Source organism: Bos indicus x Bos taurus, chromosome 25 (assembly GCF_003369695.1).
Source record: "Bos indicus x Bos taurus breed Angus x Brahman F1 hybrid chromosome 25, Bos_hybrid_MaternalHap_v2.0, whole genome shotgun sequence".
NCBI classification, from domain to species: domain Eukaryota; kingdom Metazoa; phylum Chordata; class Mammalia; order Artiodactyla; family Bovidae; genus Bos; species Bos indicus x Bos taurus.
In genome coordinates, this window is record NC_040100.1 from 41272324 (window position 1) to 41295444 (window position 23121).

A 23121-nucleotide genomic window follows, 5' to 3' on the forward strand; every position below is an offset into this window, starting at 1 on the left:
ACCCTGCTGCTGGGAAAGATTGAAGGCAGGAGGAGAAGGGGACAAGAGGATGAGATTGTTGGATGACATCACCAACTCAATGGACATGAGCTTGAGTACAAACTACAGGAGTTGGTGATGGACAGGGAGGCCTGGTGTACTGTAGTCAATCCATGGGGTTGCAAAGAGCCGGACACTACTGAGCAACTGAACTGAACTTTGCATGATATTTTCTAATGATTTTTTTTAATATATCTGAGGTGTCAGTTGCCATTTCTTCTCTCTTCTTACCTCATCTGGATCATCTCTTTATTCTTCTTGGTGAGCCTGGCTAGAGATTTATCAATATTTTTGTCCTTTTAAAATCCCAACTCTTGGTTTAATTGATTTTTTTCCTATTGTTTAATTTCTATTTATGTCCTCTCTGATCTTTATTCTGCTGACTTCACGTTTTGTTTGTTCTTCTTTCTCTAATTCTTTTAGGTGGTAGGTTTCGGTTTATCGGGGTTCTTTCTTGTTTTTTTTTGACAAGGGCCTATATGGCTATGAACTTTTCAGGACTGCTTCTGCTATACCCATGGACTTTATATGGTGGTGTTTTCACTGCCTTTTGTCTTTTAAGAGTTTTTTTTCTCTTTGATTTCATCTCTGAGCTATTGATGACTTTTAGTAGCACACTGTTTACTCTGTATGTAATCATTTTTTCATTACCCTTTCTGTGGTTGATTTCTAATTTCATGCAGTTGTGATCAGAAGGTGCTGGAAATAATTTGTTCTCTTAACCGTGTTGAGATTTGTTCTATGTCCTAGTATGTGGTCTATCCTAGAGAATGTTCCATGGATACTTATAAAGAATGTATATTCTGGGTTTTTTTCAATGTAGTGTCCTGTAGCTGTCAATTAAGTCTAACTGTTCTATTGTGTCATTTAGGATCTCTGTTGCCTCACTGATTTTCTCTCTAGAAAACATGTCTATTGCTGTCAGTGCCGTGTTAAAGTCTCCTACTATTTCTGCATTCCCATCAATTTCTCCCTTTGTGTCTGTTAGTACTTGGTTTTTCACTTTTTGTTTCTGGCTGTGCTGGGTATGCATTTCTGCATGTGAGCTTTCTCCAGCTGCAGTGCAAGGGCTTCATGTTGCAATGCACAGACTACCCTTATTGCAGAGCACGAGTTCTAGAGAACATGGGCTCAGTAGTTGCAGCATGTGGGATCTTAGTTCCCGAACCAGGGACTGAACCAGGGCCATGGCAGTGAAAGCACCAAGTCTTAACCAATGGACCACCAAGAATTCCCTATTGCTTTTAACACCTATTTTGTCTGATATGAGTACTGTGACTTCCATTTTCTCATCATTTCTCATATGAAATATCTTTTTCCATCCATTCACTTTCAATCTGTGTCTTTCCCTCTAAAGTGGATCTCTTATAGGTAGCCTATTGTAAGTTCTTTTATTATCCCACCTAACACTTTGTATCTTTTGATCATTTAGTTCATTGACATTTAAAGCAACTACTGATAAGTATGTATTTATTGCCATTTAAATCTTGTTTTCCAGTTAATTTTATATTTCTTTTTGGTGTTGCTTTGCACTTTTCATTTTCCCTTTTGTGGCCTGATGGGTTTTTTGGTCTTATTCTTGAGTTCCTTTCTGTTTGGTTTTGGTGAATCTACTCCTTGTTTTTGATTTGTGGTTACCTTGGTTCTCAAATATGTGAACCCAGAAATGTATCTACCAGCTTTACACTGGAAGTCATATATATTCAAATACATTCCAAAAGATCTACACTTTCTTATTCCCCTCCCCCACATTTTGTGATTTTGAGGTCTGGTCTTACATCTTCATGTTTATCCTTTGCTGTTCATTGTAGTTATAATCGCTTTCACAGAATTTATTTTTTAAATCTATATACTGGCTTATCTAAAGTGATCTTTAGTCCTTTTAATAGATTTCTCTTTCTTATTGTGATATTTCCCTTTCCTATAGACTCCTGCTTCTCTTTTTATTTAGAAAGGACCTCTCACTATTCCTTTTAGGATAGGTTTAGTATCACAAACACTAAATTCCTTTAGTGTTTGCTCTCTGTGAAGTTTGCTCTCCTTCAGCTCCAAATGATCATCTTGCTGGGTTGAGTATCCTAGATGGAAGGTTTTTCCCTTCCATCAGGACTCTGAATTTATTTTGCCACTCCGTTCTAGCCTGGACCATTTCTGTAGGGATATCAGCTGATAGCCGTGTGGGGGTTTTCTCCTAACTGACTCTGTTTTTCTCTTGCTGCCTTCAGAATCCTCTCTTTGTCTGCTGTCACGATGTGCCCTGGAGTAGGTCTGTTTGGGTTCTTGTTGTTTGGGACCCTCTGTGCTTCTGGTCTCTTGAAAACTGTTTCCCACTTTAGGTTTGGGAAACTTTCAAATGTATTTTTGATTCCCTTTTCTCTTTCTTCTCCTCTTGGGTTTCCTTTTACGCGTAGATTGGCACACTTCATATTATTCCACTGATCCTGTATGTTGCTTTCATTTTTTCCATTTGTCTGTTCTGATTGGGTGATTTCTGTTATTCTATCTTCCAGATCAATTATTCGTTCTTCTGCATTATTTAATTAACTGTTTACTGTCTTTAGCTCGGTTTTCATCTTGGTAATTGAACTGTCTAATTTTGATTGGCTCCTCTTTATACTTTCTAGATCCTTATGCCAGTGATCTGCATTTCTAATGATAGCCTTTCTTAATTCCTTCAGCATTTTTATTACCTCCTTTTTGAGCATGGGGTAGACTGGAGAGATTATTTCATTATTTGTTCTCTCAGATTTCCCTCATTCTTTTATTTTTTTAAGGATTTAAAAGTCTTATTCTTACAGGTCACAGCTGATGAACACAAAAGCTTCCCACATGGGTACCACTCAGCGGGAAGAGCTGTCCCAGGAGAAGGGTGGTAGGATAAGTAGAAACCTGAGCAGCCCAGAGTCCATGGTGGAGTGGGGTCAGGGCCTGAGGCCTCAGACACAGGAGCGCCAGTAGCCACAGCACATGTATTCAACGATTCAGTCCACTGCCAGCTTGCTCTGGGGACCCGGCAAATATGGCTCAACCAAAACTGGTGTCCCATGTTTGAATGCACCATAGGAAGCAGAGGTTCTCATACCCTGGCCCTATCCATTCTGTGATCAGGTTACTTTCACAGCCTTCTTTAACATAATATTCACACAGGCCTCTACTTAGGGCTTTCTGCTTGTAATAGAGGTCAAAAATAGAGGGGCTTTCTGGCAGTGGATACTGAAGGTGAGGTTCCACTTTCCTTTTCCCTCCTCAGGTTCTGTTTCAGCGCCTGTCATCTTTTGAGCCAATCCATCCAACACTGGCCTCATTAACTAACAGTCACCCAGGAGAGCTTTTCAGCTCTTTCTGACTCTAGGCAGTCTTTCCCATAAGATAATGTGCAAAGATCCTAGGGTCTGTCTCTTAAAAGTGTAGCAGAAAGACCCCTGTGTCTTCAGTTACAGGCGCGGGTTCTTATTCAGCTCTACCAGTCCCTCCATGACTCAGGGGAGATCACATTCCCTCTCTGGTCCTTGGTCTGATCAGAACCTCTGTCACCACTGGATGCCCCTTCTCTATACTCTTGTTCTTTTAACTGGGAGTAATTCCTCTGGTTTTTCCTTTTACTTAAATTTCTCTGAGCCTGTGAATTTAGGAGAAACAGTTATCTGGGCAGGCAGACCCCAGGAGCCAGCTCTCCCCACCGTTGTGTCAGGATGGGAGGTTCAGAGAGGATGAGAGCCTGCAGGGAACATGGTCTCCACTGAGACCAAGTGCTTGAGACTGAACCACCTCAACTCAGGGGAAACACACACAGCAGAGCACTCCCAGGATGTTCTGATGATGCTGGAGTGTGACCCAAGAACAATGGGTCAATTCTTACACAGCTCCCCCCATTAAAGGGTTCTGGAACAAGTGGACATTCCTGCCCCTCCATCCCAAACAAATACAACAGCAGCAGCAAGATTTAAAGAGCTGGGGAGCCATGTCACGTGGCACTTGTATTTGTGATAACCACATTTTCCGTTAAACTGCTGTTTTGGGACTTCCTTTTTTTTTTTTAAGAGAAATTGAACAGGGCCTGCTTTATGACTAGAGACCGTTCTGAGGTTGCGATCCCTTTCCTCTTCTCACAAATCAAAGTTCTAGGAGTGGCTGGAGGCTGGAGCCAGCACAGGGAGGCTTGGCCCTAGCCAGGCTGGGGAGGAGCACCTGCAGGAGAATCAGGCCCGTCCCTGCTCGCACAGAGCGATGCAGAGACCCCTCTGAGTCCTCCACCAGTCTGACTTCAACAAAACAGGCAGCAGAGTAACTCTGCTCTGTGTGCGTGGGAGTCGAGCTGTCCTTTCTTATATTTTTCATTTACTTCTCTGCAAAGTTAACTTGGTAAGTCTAATAAACATGTGCCAAATTCTATGCTGCTGGGTCTGCAACCAATATAATGAGATTTAATTTTAGAGCTTTTCTCAATTCATTTACTCCTTGATCTAATTCTACAATTTTATAATGAAGGGAGATAGACAGTTATTTGGAAGTAGTCTGCATGAGAGGCAGGGATGGGAAGTGAGATAAATACTCAATGTTCTGATGTCAAGGACTAGTTTTTCCACAGGTACCTTCCTAAACTCCCCCCAACTCTGTCTCACTTTTACAGGATTTTTGCTTTGTTTTTCAAAACTGATGTCTGTTGTCAAAAGAACACACAATACATCAATGGATCAGAATTTAAAGTCTGGAAACAGACCCACACAGTATAGTCAACAGACCTTAGACAAGGGTGAAATAGCAGCGAATAGGGGAAGCAATTGGGGCCAGTCCCAATGGACACACCCACAGGTCACAAATTGGACCTCAGCACAAACGACATGGTGTGCACCAAAGTCAATTCAGAGTGGATTTATATATCAAACCATAAAACTTTTAGAAAAAAAACACTGGAAAAAATCTTGTGACCTTGAGTTCAGCAAAGACTTCTTAGACATACTAAAAGCATGATCCAAATATGAAAAAAACAACAGAACAACAAACTGGACTACACCACAGCTAAAATGTTTACCCTATGAAGGTCACTGATAAAGCCACTAAGAAGATGAACCACAGACTGGGAGGGAACGTCTGCAAGTCACTTGCCTGACACAAGGCTTGTCTGGAACAAATGAAGGACATTCAAAACTCAGTGGGCACAAGACCTGAAGTGGCACCCCACAAGAGACAACCAGCGAGTCTTTGGAAGGTGTTCAATATCAGCCCTCAGGTAAATGAAGTGAAAACCACAGTGAGACACCCCTTCACCAGCAAAGTGGCTCAGATCAGACAGTCTGAGCACACCCAGCGTGGGGCGTGTTGGGGTACCCGGAAGCCTCCTTGGAAAGCAAGCTGGCAGCCCCCTGTAAGGTCTACACATGCCCACCACTCCTTCCCTGGCAATCTATGACAAATGTTGGCGTCAACGGCAAGTCCTTCACTCTCCGTAAACTGCCTATGTCCCTTACCGGGGAGTGGGGGAAGGATAAACAGACCATGGATCCACACAGCCACAGGGATGACACTCCAGGGAAGGCTCGTGCACATACCACCACTCAAACCTTTAGATCCTGGAGCCAACACAGCTCCCACCTGACAGGCGGGGCAGGAAGGCAGGCAGGCAGTTCTGACACTGACGGTGCACAGGTGGATGGGGGTAATAAACAACCCTGGGGCCAGGGCCACTGACCTCCAACCATACCCCATACCTCTGGGAGGCTTGGTGTGCCCAGTGATGCCAGCTGGCCAAGCCACCTGCTCCTCCTGGCCACCAGGATGAGTCTCTGCTCTTTTATACATGGTGGTGCAAACAACCTGGTCATTCTCAGGCCTGCTCAGACGGGTGACAGTTCAGACACAGAGCCTAGGAACCCACCGCCAGCCTCTGTGAGCACAGATGCTGGGCCAGAGCCAAAGCGCAAAAGCACATGGGCAGCCGGCCTGGCAGGCCCTCAGCCTGAGGAACAGGGGCCCACCGGCCATCCAACATCAGGCCAAGGAAGGAGAGCAGCTGGGGTGCCAAAACGGCTGCCAGAAAAATGCACAGGACAGAGGGCCTTCCAGAGGCAAAAGGAGCTCCCACACTACAAAGCACGAGACTGAGGAGAAGAGTGAGACCGTGAAGGTGAGGGCCGAGTGGAGACCTGCCAAGAAGAGGGATGGACCCCAGCTCGGGGAGAAGCTGGGGCAGGTCAATCCACTCCCCTGGGCTGGCCACCTCCTAACGGGCAGATGCTTAGCTGCAAGGACATAAGGGTTAACTCTGAAGAGTTCAAGTTTTAATGGTTCTCACTGAGAAAAGGGGAGAAAACTGCATGTATTTCAAGGTCTATATTTGAGCAAAAAGTGTAAACTCATGGGAGCCAGCCTGCCACCCACGCCATCTACTCACCCAGCCTGAATGAGCTCGTTCAGCTTCGTGGCATTCTTGTCGTCCATGCCTTCGGTGCAAAGACAAACACACGTGAGCATCAAGGTGTCAGGAGCAGAGCCCAGCAAGATTCCATGTGATTATCTTCAGTGCAGAATCCAAACCACTTAATGGAACATCAGGGCCTCCCAGAGTAACATCCATGTCAGTTGCAGCCCCCGAGAACCCACATGTCACCTGCACTAAGAGCACTGTCCCCTCTCCACCAACCACTCGCCCCCAACTACCTCATGAGACACTACCCTTTCCTGGGGACCATCATGCCCCACTACACTTGTCCTGCTGGGTTCCTGGGCTACTTGTGGGCTTGCCCCCAACAGCTCTGCCAAAGCACGGGCCGAGGCCCTGTGTGTTTGCTTACTAGAGTGAACGTGCACCCACCCCCCACCCAGGGGCGATAGGAAGTCGACAAAAGGACAAGGCTGCGGGAGCCTTCTGTGGGGAGGGGTCCAGCTGGGTGACACGGATGGGAAGACCAGACAGGGCCACAGCACTGGGCCAGCACTCCAGGACCAGGAGTGCTTCAGGGCAGGACAGGGATTCAGGAGCTCAGCAGAGCACTAAGAGCAGGAGCCAGGGGTCTGTTTAGGAGTCCTCAGCCTGCAGGAGGAGGGGCGGGGAGCCGGGACACCTGGCCCTTTCTTCAGAGGCTCCTGGAAGTCCTGCCTGTTTCAGGGAGCGCAGGTCACCCAGGGAATGCCCGCCCCACCAGCCTGCCCACTGTGACGCACTCGGTGGCAGCTCATCCTCATCTCACAAGATGGCCCTGCAGGGGTGTGCCTTCCCAAGCCATGTTGACAGGCTGCAGCCTCACGTGCATAATCACACGGGGAGGCCAGAACACCTGTACAGCTAAAAGGACTCTAGTTATGAGGGCACGCTCAGACCAAGGCAAGGGAGGGTCCCAGATCCCTCAGAGCACCAGAGTTGGGAAAGACCAGGACGTGGGGGCTGTTCTAAGTCCAGACCCAGGAGACACAGCAGCTGTGAATCAGCATGTTGTGGACAGGCGTGCGCCGCCTGGTGTGGTGGATGTCCTGGGAGACCTGAGTTGGTCAGGAGACCAGTGAGGCTGTGGTGCCCACTGGAAACATCTTACACATGCTGGGTGTGCAGGGGAACATCCTTGTTCTCAGGGGCCAGCGGGTGAGGGGTTGACAGTGTGCTTGGGTGTTAGCAACTTACAGTCCCATGGCTGAGCAAGAAGAAAGCCAGTGTGTGGAGGGGCTGGGGGCAGGAGAGGTAACACAGATATGGCCAAGATTCAGGCCAGTAAAATCTAAATGACAGCGTGTGAGATCAATACATCCTCCTTCAATACTTCCGCAATGTTAAAACATTCTGTACATTAAAGTGTTTTCAGGCTGAAAGCTGGGAAGAAAACAAAGAGCCCCAGGACTAAAGCTGCAGCCCCACTGGGAGGCGGCCCCGGGGAAGGTACTCACAGCCCCCGATCTTCTTGCGCAGCTCCCCATAGCAAATGAGGCCATACAGCTCCTGGGAGGACTTCTTGAGCCCACGGGAGAACACTGAAAACAAGGGAAGGTGCAGCTTCAGAAGGAGAGCACGGACGTGCGGGGCTCGAGGTCACGCCAGGGCACTGGGGGTGCTTCTTGGCTTTGACCCCTGCACCCTGGACCACAGGGCAGAGTACACAGCAATATGGTGCTGTTTTTGCACTTTTCAGAAGAAAAAGAGGGAGGAGGGGACCCTAACAGGCAGGGCAATGTCCCTAGAGAGAAAATAGAATGCCCAACATGGCGGGCTTCCACCAAGCGTGGGAGTATGGGATCACCTCTCTGTGCACAGACCCGGCCAGCTGAGGCCCGGCGCGGGTTTGGGGGAGGGTGGAGGGTAGTGGAGGCTGGGCAGCACAGACAGATCTGAGAAGCTCAGAACAGAACCAGCAAGACTGACAGGCGGATTGGAGACATCCACAAAGATTCAAAGGAAAGACAGGGACACTGTCACGGGAAGTGCAGTGACCATCACAACCATGACTGTCTGGAGCTTGGTCCACAGTCCCGAGAGCCCTGTTGCTGGCCATGGCATCGAGAAAGGACTTCTCCAGGGCAGAGGACAGCAAACCACGGCTTGCAAGCCAGACCCAGCCAGGGCTCTCTGTAAACACGCAAATGCAGCAGCAGCAGCACACAGTCCTCCACACCCCATCCAAGCGAGCGAGGAAGCAGGGTGAAGCAGTTTCAGTAAAGACAGTAACCCTCCAAAGCCAGACTCCTTATACAGGACAGTTCGGACCACCCCTGGGCCTTTCCAGGCTGGGGGAAGCCCCGGCCCTGGCAACCTGACCACAGGGAGAGGCAGCGGGGAAGCTGGAGGGGTCATCAGGGAGGCGAGAACTCGCTGCCTGGCCAAAGACCACCTGCAAGGCACAGGCAGAGTTCACAGGAGTGGCGTGAGCGTGGCCACCACAGTCATCCTGCATCAGCAGTGCTGCTAATGGGGAGTGTTAGAACCAGGTGGTCACAGGAGGGACTGAGCCATGAGAAGTGGCAGAAGTGACACGGACACGGCTCTCCCAGCGTGTGGACAAAGAAGGCGGCAATGCCTCCCTCGAGGACAGATGCTGATGGAAGGGGTGCTCAGAGTAGGAAGTCAGGACTGCACCTGGCAATGACCTAGACATGTGACTTAAAGATAGTACCACGCAAACCAGACTCAAACACAAGCGACGAGGGCCTGGGAAAGCCGTGGATGGCCAGCCCTCCACCCCCAGCCTTCCATGCCAGGCCCGGCCCACTAACCCACCAGGGCCCTCTTGGGAGAAGGAGGGGTAATGAAGAGGTAGGATCCAGGACCACGGTACCCTCCCTGCCAGCAAGCGAGCCAGGCACCCAGACGCCACAGGCGTCCTCGCAGTTCAGCCCAACTACCAGCTACAAGGCCTCTTGCCAGCAGGCATGCTGAGCCGAGGACACCCCAAGCCGTGTGCTGGGTGGGCACGGGGCCAGGGAGAGGTGGGCAGGCGGCGCTTACCATTATCGAAGTCAATGTACTTGGTGATCTTGTGCCAGGTGCGATAGTAGAAGTGCCGCACCTGCTCCTTGTTCTTCACCATGCCAGCCGGCCGGCCCTTCTTCCGGTACTTTAGCGCGATGTTGTTCTGGATGGCCTCAAAGTCCTTCCCGTGCTGCAAGACAGAGCCCGCGGCACACACAAGGCAATCACCACGAGGCAGCCTCTGGGCAAGGCAGACGCTTCACAGCTCTCACTGGGAGTGAACTGCAGCCCGGCTTCCCCAGAACCTCAGGTTTCCATCAGAACAATGGACAAAGCAGCAATAGAATGACCTTAACATGTGGGTCCCAAGAGGCAAGGAGCCGGAGCAGGAGAAACATAAAGCTTATCACTTGGACAAAGGGCTTAACCTCTAGAGTTCTTTAGAGCCCATGAAATGGGATACCCAAATAAACAATAACCAGAAGATATGACAGGATGGAGGAGCTCAGGGTGCTGTGTATCTGGTATCTTAAAACATCAACTATTCAGAAACAGTCTCACCAATTCACTCATACAAAAGGTATTAAACAGGATCACACAGAATGTGCTCTGAATACAGCTGTGGACCTTCCTTCAGCAACTCCACATAGAAACCAAGTACAGCTTAGATTTTCAGGACGGAATTTACATTCCAGAGAACACAGTGTCGATGCTGTTCAGGTACTGCCCATGCCTGAAACTCTCATCAACACACACCAAGCAAGAGCGTGGGAAGGGACCTGCAGGTAACGGCACGCCGGCAGCAATGAGCACCATGGGTGCCCAAGGCTTGGCTTCTAAATCCCACTTTCCAAAACGAACAGAGTTCCTTGGGAAAATGGGCATCGCCAAGTCTGGGGCAAGGAAAACACCAGGAATGTCTAGAGCATCCTGAGTTGCCAGAGAGAGAGAGGAAATACTCAAGGTTGAAAGGAAACATGTTAGAAGGACACAGGAGCCAACATAAATGGAGAAGGGAGAGCTCCTGGCGTGGGGTTCCCAATTAATAAATGTACGTAGAGTAAGGGAGCTAGAAGGCAGTCACTGGGCATACACCACAGTAATAGTTGTTCCAGTAAGCAGCAGCACTGGTTGCTTAAATTAGAAGAAGGAAAAATGATGCGAAACAGGGTATTCACACAGCCTCAAAGTTAAAAAAAAAAAGAGGAAGACTTGGTGGTGGAGAACCTGAGAGATGCAACCTGAATGCAGAGACCAAGGTTCACAGAGCAGGCCCGAGAGCACAGCAGAGGCTCCCACAAGGACACCCAAGGAGGCACAGCACTCCTGCAGCACTCTCAACACAAAGCTTAAGCTTAACCACAAGGAAATGTCAGGTGAGCCCAACGAGGGGTGCTCCACGAGTGAACAGACTGGATGTTTCAAAAGAGACCAGGGTAAAAACGGGAGACTGAGGGACCTGTCCCAATTGGGAGGAGCCAACTACAATGTGGGTCAATGTGACCCGGAGGAGGACCCCAGAATAAACACTGATGACATCAGGTTGATCCTCCTCACTGTGTTGGTCACCCTGCAGTCATGAGGGTATCAGGGAAGCAGGAAAAGGGCACGTGAACATTCCCTGTATTCTTTTTGTGGTTTTTCCAATTCTGAAATCATTTCAAAATTTAAGATCAAAAAGTAAAAATCCTAAAGAATGAATACTCATTCTCTGTTTTAAAAAAAGCAATGGCAGGTGAGCCAGAACAAGACAGAGTTGCACGTGAGGTGCCTCCTCCAGCGTCTAGCTCAGGTACTTCCTCTCCCACAAAACTGCCACCAGCTGCAAGGGGAAGGCCCAGAGGGATGGGCACCACTCTGAGCCACTGGAGAGCATCTTAGAAGAGAGAAGCAAAGACACTTCCTAACAGCCACCTCACTAGAAACAGCTTTGAAGGTCACACCAAGGAGATGAAGGGCCAAGGTCAGAGGGCAAGGCCTGGGGCCACCAAATGGGGTGTGAGGGGGGAGCCCCACCAGCCCTGCAGGCTCCAGGAAGCTTACCTCGTATAGCCCCTCAAAGAAGGTGTTTTTGTCTTCTGTGCTCCAGGACTCCCACTGCCGCCGAACCTTCTTGCCTTCCTCCTTCTCCCCACCGGAAGACCCCAGGTTCCTGGAGGAGGAGCGAGAGCCCCCTGCAGGGGCAGCAGGGGCAACCCCAGGCCCATTTGCAGCCGATGATCCACCACCATCAGCTCCTTGGAGAGAAAGAACCTTACAGTGAGTGACCTGTTACCAACAGAAGCTGCCCCAGGCCCCGCCCCCAGCAAGTGAGTGACATGGTCCTGCCCTGACCTCTGACCCTTGTGAACGTTTAAACAGTGAGAAAAAGGAAACAGAGCGTTTATGTGGCACCACTGAGAGTACAAGGACAAGGCCTTGCTGAGGCACTCAGCACCTCTTTCTCAAAAGAGGTTTTGGGTAAAGTAATTATATTTTCAAATAAACAAATTGAAATTCAAAATCAAGAAAACATCTACATGTGTGTAAGACACTACCTTCTTAGAGCTACAACTGGAACTTCAACATATGCACCACACAACCCCACAGCATCTTTTAAAAGTCTCAAAACTCCTGTTTTTCTTGATCACTTTTTATCAACAAAGTCTGGTGTTCTAAGAGTGAGTGACATCCCACACACGCTCTTGAAGCACCAGTTCTGTATCTCGAGATGAGTCCTTCAAGACCCTGCTGGAGGCAGCAGCACATACGGTCCAGCATGGGGGTCCAAGCCAGGCCCAGGACCAGAACTCCGAGCTCCCAGGAGGACACAGGCAGCAAAGCCAAGGCAAAGGTCACAGATAACTACACACTTTATGACCTGACCCAGCCTTCCCACCCATTCCATTTCCTTCCTCTCAGATGGAAGGGGAACTCCCAGTGTATTTTTGTGATAACCAGCATTCTCTTTTCTCGGAACCACAGGGCCATCCAATGGTTAGAATCTGCAAACTCTGAATGACAAGGGTAAAAATAAGATCATAAAAACAAAAGTGCTTCAAACTGGAAAAGCAAACAAGTGCAGATAACTGTTAAGATGCTTTCTTGATGAGATAATCATGAGCTTTTCCATCAGATCCACTTCCCAGTCAGTTTGCTGGGGGCCCTCCTTGGGCAGACACGTGCTCACTGGGAACTCAGGGCCATGTTTCCCTCAGCCCCTCGAGAGGGTTCTGCCTCCAAAGGGAATAAAAGACAATCGTGAGAAATAAAAAAAGTGACAAATTAAAAGTGATTCCATGCATGCTTGCAAAGACCACCCCTGCAGAATCCAAGTACAGGGGCTGTCTGGGGCCCTGGGCAGGGCGGAGTCACTCTCCCCCCTGATGCCTCACTGTGCCTTTCAAGGTGCGGATCCTCGTAATCACATTGACACGTGTGTGTGCTCAGTCGCGCCTGACTCTTTTCAACCCCGTGGACTATATAGCCCATCAGGTTCCTCTGACCATGTATTTTTCCAAGTAAGAATACTGGAGTGGGTTGCCATTTCCAGAGGATCTTCCTGACCCAAGGATTGAACCTGCATATCTTGCATCTCCTGCATTGGCAGGTAGATTCTTTACCACTGAGCCACCTGGGAAGGCCTAACGTCAACATAAGCAGTATCTAAAAAAAGCTGATCCTATCAGTCAGCTACTGGGCATGAGAATGTGTTCATATGTGTAGAAAAACCACTCAGGTACATGGAATGCGCCTGATTCTCTTGTGGGGAAATGTGTTATCAGGCCAGCGGGCCACCTTCAGAAAGCGACACACTCAGCTAACAGAATTCACAATTTATCAGAGCTGTATAGCCCAATTAGACGATCACTAACGAGGCTACTCAAATTTAAATCTTAATTAAAATTAAATAAAACCCCAGTTCGTTAGTCACACCAGCCACAGCTCTAGTGGTCTGGGTCCACAGGGGGCCAGGGGTTCCCATGCCAGACAGCGTGGGAGGGACCTTTCTGTCACCGCACCTGTATGTTCACCCCTCACATCCTAGACACAGCTAGGGAAGACAAGCCGGTCCCAAGCTGCTTCCTCCGCTTCGTGAGGCTCAGCAGATCTGTACCTGAGAATCCCCGTGCGCAGAGTGGGGGAAGGACGCCCTCGCCACAGGACCTGACTTTGTCAGCTCCTCACCAAACCAAACCAAACCCCTGACCTAACTCATGAGCCCGGCATGTCCCAAGATGTTTCAACAGGCAAGGCAACTCAGTTCGTGTGCAGGGATCGTCGGTTTTGTTCCACTGCGCGCAGGTCAGAGACGCCTCTCCATGAGCTCAAGATCAGGTCACGGGTGCCATTTAAACCCACTCTCAAATAAAAGAAATTCTGGTTGACTTGGAGCTCATAACTCCTCATGAGTACTCCTCTGAGGAAGGGCTGTCTGTCCACCTCTGCACCACCCACAACAAAGAATTTCATAAACCCTCCTTTTCCAAGACAAAGGCAACTTGCTAACAATCACAGCTCAGGTTTAGCTTTGCCAGCCCACACTGGTGTCAACGTACTTGAAATTACACACATTTTTGAAAATTCTGTTAACGCAGGCCTCTTGCTGGGTTTTGTGAGATTTTCACTGGTAACCCGCAACGAGGAGGATGAACAGTGACGGAAAACTGAATGGCAGCATCTCTGAGCCTGGAGGGACCTCAGGAGTAGCCCACAGAATACACCAAACCAGCAGACACGAAGGAAAGGACGACTTAAAAGCTGCTCCCAGGAGGTCCTTGAGGCCACCAACCATGCCCTCTTCAAGGCCAGAGGTCAGAGCAGCGATGCTCAGCCTCTCCTGCTCGGGTTTCAAAAACATTCGTCCTCAGTAGAGGAAAATAAAGCCAAGGACCCTCAGGCGACCATTTCCACATCTGCTGCCCGTCACTCTAGACCTTGAATGCTTCTCAGAAACAGAGTAAAATCACAAAACTTCATGGGGGGAGAGAACACAGCACCTGGTACATCCCTGAAAATTCAGATGAGGAGGAGGAAGAACGGCATCCCACCTGAGCTCTGGTTCCTTCGAGCACTGCGACTCAAGCAGGAAAAGACAAGTAGGATCAGAGACACTGGGAGAACGAGATGGTTACCGGGCAAAGTCCAGACAGAAAGAGTGATGACTGAAAGGGGAAGACAGAGAAGCCAGCGAGAAGAACAGAGGTGCAGGAAGGCAAAGGGCAGGGGGGTGGGGGGGTGTTGAGACGACAACTCTGAACAAGCCTTAATGGGTGTGGGGCTCTCCCTGGGGTGGGCGTGGGTATGCACAGGCCCCAAGTCAAAGTGACACCTGCAACCGTGCTTCTGAGGCCACAAAGAGGTTAGTCAGAGCCTGCACGTGAGAAGTCAGCATCGGGAAGACAGGAGGGAAAGGACACACGAGGCCGGAGCCCGGCAGCCTCCCTGTACCTCAGAGCAGGAACGGCCGCGTCAGGCCTCACAGTGTGCTCAGCAAGAGCTGGGGAGCCGGCGCCGTCCCTCCCACCCACCACGGCCAGCGGTGGGTGGGCCAGTCCTCCGGAGGCTCGGAGCCACCTCGGAGCAGGCCCCTCAGTGCCCTCCCTCTCTGGTCTCCCAGACCACCCACCCAGGCCGCAACCCTCTCCAGGACTCACGTTTGAGGAACACAGATGTGCGGCGTCTGTCTGCGTCCCCCGCTGCCCGCATCCACTCCAGACAAGCTAGACCGCCCGCTCTCTCTGCCCATGCCCCCTCAGCACTGCGCAGCAGAGAACCAGCCATCTTTCTGCCGGGGAAGCCCAGGTGCCCAGCCCCGAGGAGCGCGTCTGGACGCCCTGCTCCCTTCTGTCCTCGTGTGCAGTCACCATCACCAGGGGGAAAGAAGCCCTGAAAGCGGGAAAGCCGCATGGCCCGGACGGCAGGGGCCCAGCCAGTTCCCCTCCTCATACTCCAGACCTAGCGTCATCCTCCCGGGACACGGGGCTCCCCCAGGACGTGTTACGTCACGGTGGCTGTCACCTGGGCCGTGGCTGCCTCAGCATTTACGACACACAGAGCCACGGGCAGACAAAGGAGAGACCCTGGTCTCAGCGCCCCCCGTCTGTGATGGAGGTGGCAGCAGGCTCAGGACTCTGGTGGATGCTGGCCTAGCACGGCCGTGTGACGTCCCGGGGGACTCCGAGGATGTGGTGACACCCCGTCACAGCACACTCCCTGTCCTCAGCCTTCCTCTGGAGCCTGCGAACTTCCCGAGCATAACATCAAAGTCCCAAGGGACAGGAAGACCCTGTCAGGCTGGACTCGAGGGCTTCAGAAACGTCCACCCAAGCCCACCTGCGCTGGGCAGGAGGCATGCTCCCGTCTCACCGCCTGCCCGCCCCCAGCCCCACTAGGGTGCCGCCTGGCACTGTGGAAGTTCACGGCCGAGAGGGCAGCACGCCCAACATGAGGCCCGGTGGGCACCCCAGGCTGTACTCAGTCCAAATGGGAGGTGTGACACCCAGGGTCTCAGAGGTGCTTCTGTGCTGCTGCTGAAGAAGCCTTCTCCACCAAGGCACAAGGTGGATGGTTCCCAGGAAGGGTGCCGCCCCACGGACGAATCCAAGCACCCCCATCCCCACCACGTCCGCTGGGCCCCAAGAGCCGCATGCTGCCCACCAGGACCGCCCTCAGCACTTGCTGCTCCATCTGCCTCAGCGGCACCTCGCAAGGCTCAGTGTCCCCTCTCTCAAACCAGGCGTGGCCTCCCTCGGAGACTTTCGCTCCTCTCACAGATATTTAAGACAAACACAACTACAACTCAGCGCTCCCACTAAAACGTACACCCTCCTCAGGGAGTAATGTGGGGACCACAACTCCAAGGCACGTTTCACACGCTGGTCCTCGGCGCTGAGAACACCAGCCTTGCTTGATGTGATAAAGCACTCCAGCACACCGCCATCCAGGACAAAGACGGTTTCTGCATCTGTGACTCTGCTATCTTTGTATTTTCATATCATCCGAAACAGGACACAACGTACTACCTGAAATGACAACCCTGACGCGTGTACTCTCAGTGGGCACCAGACAACCGCAGAAGCTCACGAGACACCACAGAAGCATCGGTGTTGACGTTGAAAGTCAAGGAAGTACTAATACTCCAAAGTTAGCTCAGCCTTTAAACCAGAATTCAACTGTTCCCTTACCTACTTGCCCAGGCTATCTGTCCATGTCTTGGACATGAAGCCGGCTCAGGGCACAGCTCTGACTGAGGGATTCCTGGAAGCTCTGCTCCACAGGCGGGCTCCCCTCCATCTGGCACGGCTCCATTGTGGCCGCTCTAACGCGGCCTGGGCCGGCGGGTCTCCTGACCCACCACACACAGAGGGGGCCTGTGTCACCCAATAGAGCCCGTGTCGCAGTCCCCGTGTCTCCTGCACATGCAGCCTCAGTAGGGAGAGAGGCATGTGCTGGACACAGCTGGAAGAACGGCCTGCCTCTCACTTCTCCTCCCATAAAGCTGAGACCTTCACAGAGCCTGAGGGACCCTGGGGTGACGATCCAACTGGCCACAAGGACCACAGAGCTCCAGCCTCATGGTCTCTGGAGGGTCGGGTGTGTCCCCCTGCCCCTGGTGGGTATGGAAGGCAGGGACTGCCCTGCCCGGCTGCCCCGGCCTGGGGAGGGACGAGAGTGACCGCGGCATGGATGCCAGCAGGGCCTCGCCAGGCCGGGCACTTCACGAGGTGAAGGCTAAGGAGAACCTACCAGGGAGACAACCACCTGGCCTCTGGGCCTCTGCCTTCTCGCAGGACCCCAGGCACCTCTGAGCTGAGGGAAGCGCGGCCTCGGCCGTGGCCTGATCCATCTGGTGCTGAACGGAAGGAGCATAAAGTTCAGGCAGGGCAAGCACCCCTCCAGCCCAGCTGAATGAATCCCTGGAGCTCAGAGTGGAGACACTGGGTTCCCGACCACAGATCATCCTTCCTCCCAAAAGGATACCGTCTCCCCAGGGTCAGCCGCAACAGGGTGAGGTACGTCTGAGACATCTTTAAAAAAAATTCTGGAAGGTACAGGCAGGCCCCAGACTAAGCAAAATGCAAACGCTGATTTCTAAGCACGACACAGTAAAGCCAGACGACGCAGCCGCACTGTGGAGACGGCGCCTCCTCTGACTTGCTCCCTGACTCTGCAGAATCGGCCTGCTTGGGTGGGGGGAGGGGACAGCCTTGGAAACAGAGGGTCTAACTCTGCCCCCAACTCAGGCGTCCCCTGAGGATCCCACCCCCTAGAGGCTCGGGGGCATTCCTGGCACCTCTATCCTACCTCCCAACAGGTGACCCCGCCCACCCCATCCATCCACTCAGACTCTGCCTGAAGCTCGACCTGGCAGCCAGGCCCGCTTTCCCTAAGAGCAGGGCTTCGGGGCGTTACTTATTTCAGTGAGGCAGGCACTAGGGTTATCCTGAGAACCTGAGATGTGCATCAGGAACTGAACACACGGGAGGGCGTGGGGGCCCTGCCTCCTGGCCTGGTTCCTGCAGGTTGTGAAGTCAGTCTCAAGTGTGTTCTCAGGCCACTTGGGGCGCATGGCAGGGCCAGGGGAGCATTTGTTTTGACATCAAGCAGAGCCACTGGTTTCTGACCTGCAGCCTACCTTCTGTCTCAGCTGAACAAGTTATCTGAACAACACTCCTCGGTATCTGCGCCCAGATAAAAAGCAAAGTAACAGAGGTGCAAGATGCCTGGCACACAGGTGCTAAATCATTGCCACTTGCCCCTGGTCAATTCAAAAAGGATTTGATTCAGACTTCCACTTCTGGTTTTTCACTGAAGTTGACAAAAGAGTCCATTCTTATGAAAAAAGAAAAGACAGTATTTGTGTGGACAGAAGCAAAACGAAAACTTCCTTTCCTCCCCAAGCCTTTTCCTCCCAAACGCCGGCAGAGTTCTCCATGCATTAAGACTGAAACTGGAAAGCGGTCAGTAACCAAAGGAGCCTTCTCTGGCTGGGCTGTGATTGTACCTCAAATATAATGGAAATTTTTACTTTCCTGAAGTGAAAAACCTGGAAAAATTCCCTTACTGGTCCATACTCATCACTACAGGTGGAGATCTCCACCGTCTGTGCAACGAACAGCTCCTCCAAGAATGTTCCCCAAGGTTACAATTGACCTGCTCTCTGCCGGTCAAAGGGGCGGGAGAGGGAGGAGAGGCTGCCCGAAGCAGGCGGGGGATATCCTGGGCACGGGGAAACTTGAGGCACAGCCCAGAGGTGGCCTCGCCAGGAAGCTCCAGGCCAGAGGCAGGCCCAGGAGTCTGTGAAGCAGAGGAAACACACTTTTCACTCCTCTCCCAAACATCAGCACCACAGTTCAGCTTCATTATTCACTTTAGCAAACTTCTGCATGCTAAAACAGGAAAATACACAAGCTGTAAGCAGCACAATTTCTAACAAACTTCCATTTTACTGATGGGAACTGGATGGCTGTTCCAACCACGTTTGGGCAAGAATTAAGAACACATCTGAGGCCAGGCTAATCAGAAACCTTCCCCATCAGCCCCACACTCAAATGTGCAAGGGAAAGCAAACCGCCCCTTACCCACTGCCAACATTCTAACTTTAGTCTCACGTCCCATCCACGCCACATCACCTCACAGGCAGCCATTCACAGGGGACAGAGAGCTTCCAGTGCCTCACTCCATTTTAGCAGCTACACGTGGAGAGAGGGGAGCCATCCCCGGCACTCCTCAATTCACAGGGAAGGAAAGATGCCTCTCCAAGGAGAAAGCCGGTGAGAGGGGTACAGCGAGCAGACGGAGGTCAGAGGGCCAGGGGACCAAAGCCAGAGACTCTGACCGGATGTCAGAGCCAGTGCTTCTGAAGCCACAAACAGACCCTTGGAGGCTCACTAGCACTTACACACGGTAACTTAAGACATCTCTCTGAGTAGGAGTGAAAAACTGCTTTTTACAAAACAAAGCCATGAAAACAAATTAATGTTTTCCTAATCAATCAGCAATTTTCACACCAAAATAAACTTTTATGAGACAAGTTTTAACTTCTGAAGCATACAAAATTATCTCATGCTTACATCTCCAAGTGAGTACAGTTACACCAAAAGTCTTCACCCCCCCCCACCTCCCCCCAAAAATGAGTAAGGCTATGACTTCAGAGGCCAGTCCTCTTCAGCTGAGAATGAGGCAGAAGTTAGCAAGTTTAACTGCACACATTTGGCACAGATCTCCAAAATGGGTCCTCCACTAGCTTCTGAGGTATTTCCTTCTTAATATTATCAGGACCAGCTAACGATTTAAATTCCATCGCCCAAGGAACCAAGTGAAAGTTTTTCTCATGTGAAACTCACTAGAAAATGGTGTTACATATGCTATCTATAAAAGTGCTGCAGACTTGGCCTGAAACAGAATATTAAGAACAATTCACTTATACCATTAAGAAAAAACAGAATACTGAAATATAAACAGATACAAGCAGAAAACAATGGGGAACTGACACATGGTTTTCTTACTATTTTGATAGAGACGTCCTCAACAACCTGAGAATGCCAGGACAAATCCTGTGGACTGCTACTCGTTTATGTCAGGTCATAAATGTTTTCACCACTTACTACGCTAGGGGAGATGTTCTCATGGCACCCAAGGAAACCTTAGTAGAAACTCAAAGGGCCATGTCTTGAGGCCCTTAACACTCTCAAACCTAGAATACTTGAAGTAGAGGGTGATGGGCCCAAGCTGGACCCTCGGAATCATTCATTTTCGACTTATCAACCTTTCCCCACAAGAGTTTCAAAACTCCATTCCTTTGTTGTATTTTCACCATCTGAGGCTGAGGAAAAGATACAGCACGTAATTTCTCAATCCCTTTCTAAACTACTGTTTACTGTTTAAAATAGCCTACCATATAAATCACCCAAGTGCCTTTGAGGGGGGAAAAAAACCCAACCATCAGAAATCTATCCTATTTGTCCAAGGAAAGAATACTTACTGCCCCTTAACACAGTCGAAACACAGAAACAGTCTCTTTGGAGCAGGAAGAGAGCATGTCCCCTCCAAAGTGCCACTCAAAGTGCGGGTGCAGACACACGAGGGAACCCCAGCGGGGTGGAGGCAGGGAGGCATGAGGGAGGGGCCCCCCACCGGGGGCGCAAGGGCACACCCTGCAAGGGGACAGGGTCGCCTTACCTTTCCCGCGGGGCCCGGAGCTGCCCGCACCGCTGCTCCCCCCAGCGCAGGACGAGTCCTTCCTGAGCCTCTTGCTCTGCGGCCTCACGCTGGACCTGAGGAAGTGGTGCTGATCCTGGGGGCAGGCGGGCGGCGGGGACGGGGCCTGCGGGCCGCCCGAGGGGGCCTGGGGGCCGTCGCCGCCGTCCCGGGGGGTCTTGCCGTCCCTCTTTGTGCCGCCGCTCTCCTCGGCCGCGTCCCCGCCGCCAGGCCCCTCTCCTTCCAGCGAGTCTTCCTCGGCCGACCTCTTGCCCAGCCTCTTGAGCCCGTCCTCCCCGCCGCCGCCGTCTCCCAACTTCACTGTCATCCTGGCCGGGGCGGGGAGAGGGGGCCCGGGTGAGGCGCGGCCCGCAGCCTGCGAGAAGTTTAGCCGCACCGCTCCCCTCTCAACATGGCCGCCGTTGTTTGTTCCAGATCCCCTCCCGCGGCCCGCCCGCCCAAGCCCGGCCAGCGGGCCCGAGCCGCCGCCCGCCGGACCCCGGCCGGGACCCCCGCGCGCCCGCCCGCCCGACGCCCAGGAAACGGTGGCCGGCGACGCGGAGGCGGCGGGGCGGCAGCTGGGCGGCCGCGCCCGGACGGCCCTGTCCGCGCGGCGCCCCGGTCCAGGGTCGGAGAAGGGGCACTGGGCCCGGGTCGGGGTCCAGGGGTCCTGCAGCCACCTACCCTAAGGGCCCGCGGCTCATGGCCTGCGCGCCGGGCAGCCCGCGCGCCGGCCTCTCTCCCCGCGCTGCCTGAGCCGGCCGGGCCTCGGCGCCCGAGCCCCTCGACCCCACCCCACCCCACCCCGCCCCCAAAACGCGCGGGGCTCCGGGCCCGCGCACCTGCCCCGCACTCCGGCCCCCAAAGTTGGCTCCGGAGCGAGGGTGAGGGGCCCGGATCGACCCCGGCCGGGCAGAGGCGCGGGCTCGCCTGCGTGCACAGGGAACTCCATGGTGGCCCGAGGCTGCCAGTCCGCCTGCTTATTTTAAAACAGACATAAAGAATAATAAGCTCGGGGTTTCTGGGAGTCTTGCTTCCGAGGGTGGGAGATGTGTGCTGCTGCGGGGATTTACGAATTAAAAATGCTTTTGCAACAAAGGAGCCTGTTGTGTGGAACAGACTGGTGTCACCCGTGAAAGTGACAGACAGCACAGTAACCTCCAGGTAAGAATGGACAGAAGATAATTCTGTCAAAACGCTAGGTAACCATGAATAAAAATCTTGCGCCAACTTTGTGACTCTGTTGTGAGCAATGTCATTGACAAAATATGATGACTTTAAAAATGTTTGTTGCCCAAAAAGCAGATCCACTCAATTTATTCAAGGAGATTCAGGTACTATCAACGTTGTAAGTCCAGAAATAGTAATGTGCACATGCGATGAAGCAAGAAACCTAAAAACTAGATTCCTCAACAGGTGTTGATACTGTGCCCAAACTGTGTTTGATATGCTCAACACGACTGCTGAGAAAAGGAAAATGAGAGTAAGACATCAAGGCCAAAAATGAAATACAGTAACAGGAGTGTAAGGAACTCTCCTAGAAAGACTTGGAAATGATTAAAATCATAGTGATACCTACCACTGCTCAAAAGTATTATGCCTCAAAACTACCTGCTACAGCTTTCATCTGTTAAAATTGATGTCTATCATAAACCATCTGAATCCACGTCAGTTACAAATAAAAATTAAAAAGACCTGCCATGCCAAAGAATAGTAATGTAAGACAGATGCCCAAACTTAAAGGACTTCGTGGTAGTACAGGACATCTCACTATTCATCCCTTATCCTATCCGTTTCTACTTAAGAAACCTGGGTTATAATGTGGCGAACCCTACCTTCCAGGAACCAAGCCATCATCCCAAAGCTACCCACAGTCAACCCAGGACCCAAATAGTGGTTCTATCAGCTACAACAGAATAAACTTGCCCGTTGGCCAAGCTAAATCTTGGGAGACACTACCTGAATACAGAAGAACGTGGCTTTTCAGAATTCAAGAGGTACTGACGTATTTCAGAGTCTTCCCTTGAGGGAAAAGGAAAACAGGAGATGGAATTCTCTCAAAGAGTCCCTCCAACCTTACTTCCTGACCGCGCACACAGGAGGGATCGCCTCAAGCCCCATCCCGGCAGGACACCACTTGTCACCTTCTGGGAAAGGAAAAGCAAAACCCACCTCCCTGGCTGACTTCTAGCTGCACACAAAGAGCTCCGTCAACCCAACACTCCTGGGTCCCGGCTCCCCGAGCCGCCCCGACGAAGCACCGCGTGCGTAACCACCGCCGTCAAGGCGCAGGCCGCTTCTCCCGCAGCCCCGCTCGGGCTGGGAGCCGGCCTCGCCGCGATAGCCAGTCGGGGCGGTCCACCCCTCCCGAGCCCCCAGCCTCCGGTCACCTTTTTCATCAACGCCTCGCAGCAGCCTGGCTTCCCGGGCCCGCCGGGGTCCTCCCGGGCGCCCGCAGAACCGGCCGAGTCGGGCAGCCCGGCCCCCGAGCGCCGGCTGCTGAGAGACCG

General features: G+C 51.8%; 1 protein-coding gene across 1 annotated transcript in view; it reads right to left on the reverse strand.

Annotated features, from left to right (window-relative positions):
* CRAMP1 (cramped chromatin regulator homolog 1) overlaps positions 1–23121 on the reverse strand; it is a 44628-nt gene extending 21507 nt beyond the window's left edge. The window contains exons 1-6 of the mRNA XM_027526872.1: positions 23002–23121; positions 20594–20940; positions 11474–11667; positions 9467–9620; positions 7915–7998; positions 6431–6479 (exon numbers count right to left, since the gene is read on the reverse strand). Of these exons, the coding sequence (XP_027382673.1) occupies positions 6431–6479; positions 7915–7998; positions 9467–9620; positions 11474–11667; positions 20594–20939 (827 nt within the window). The 5' untranslated portion in view covers position 20940; positions 23002–23121. The remainder of the gene's footprint in view (positions 1–6430; positions 6480–7914; positions 7999–9466; positions 9621–11473; positions 11668–20593; positions 20941–23001) is intronic.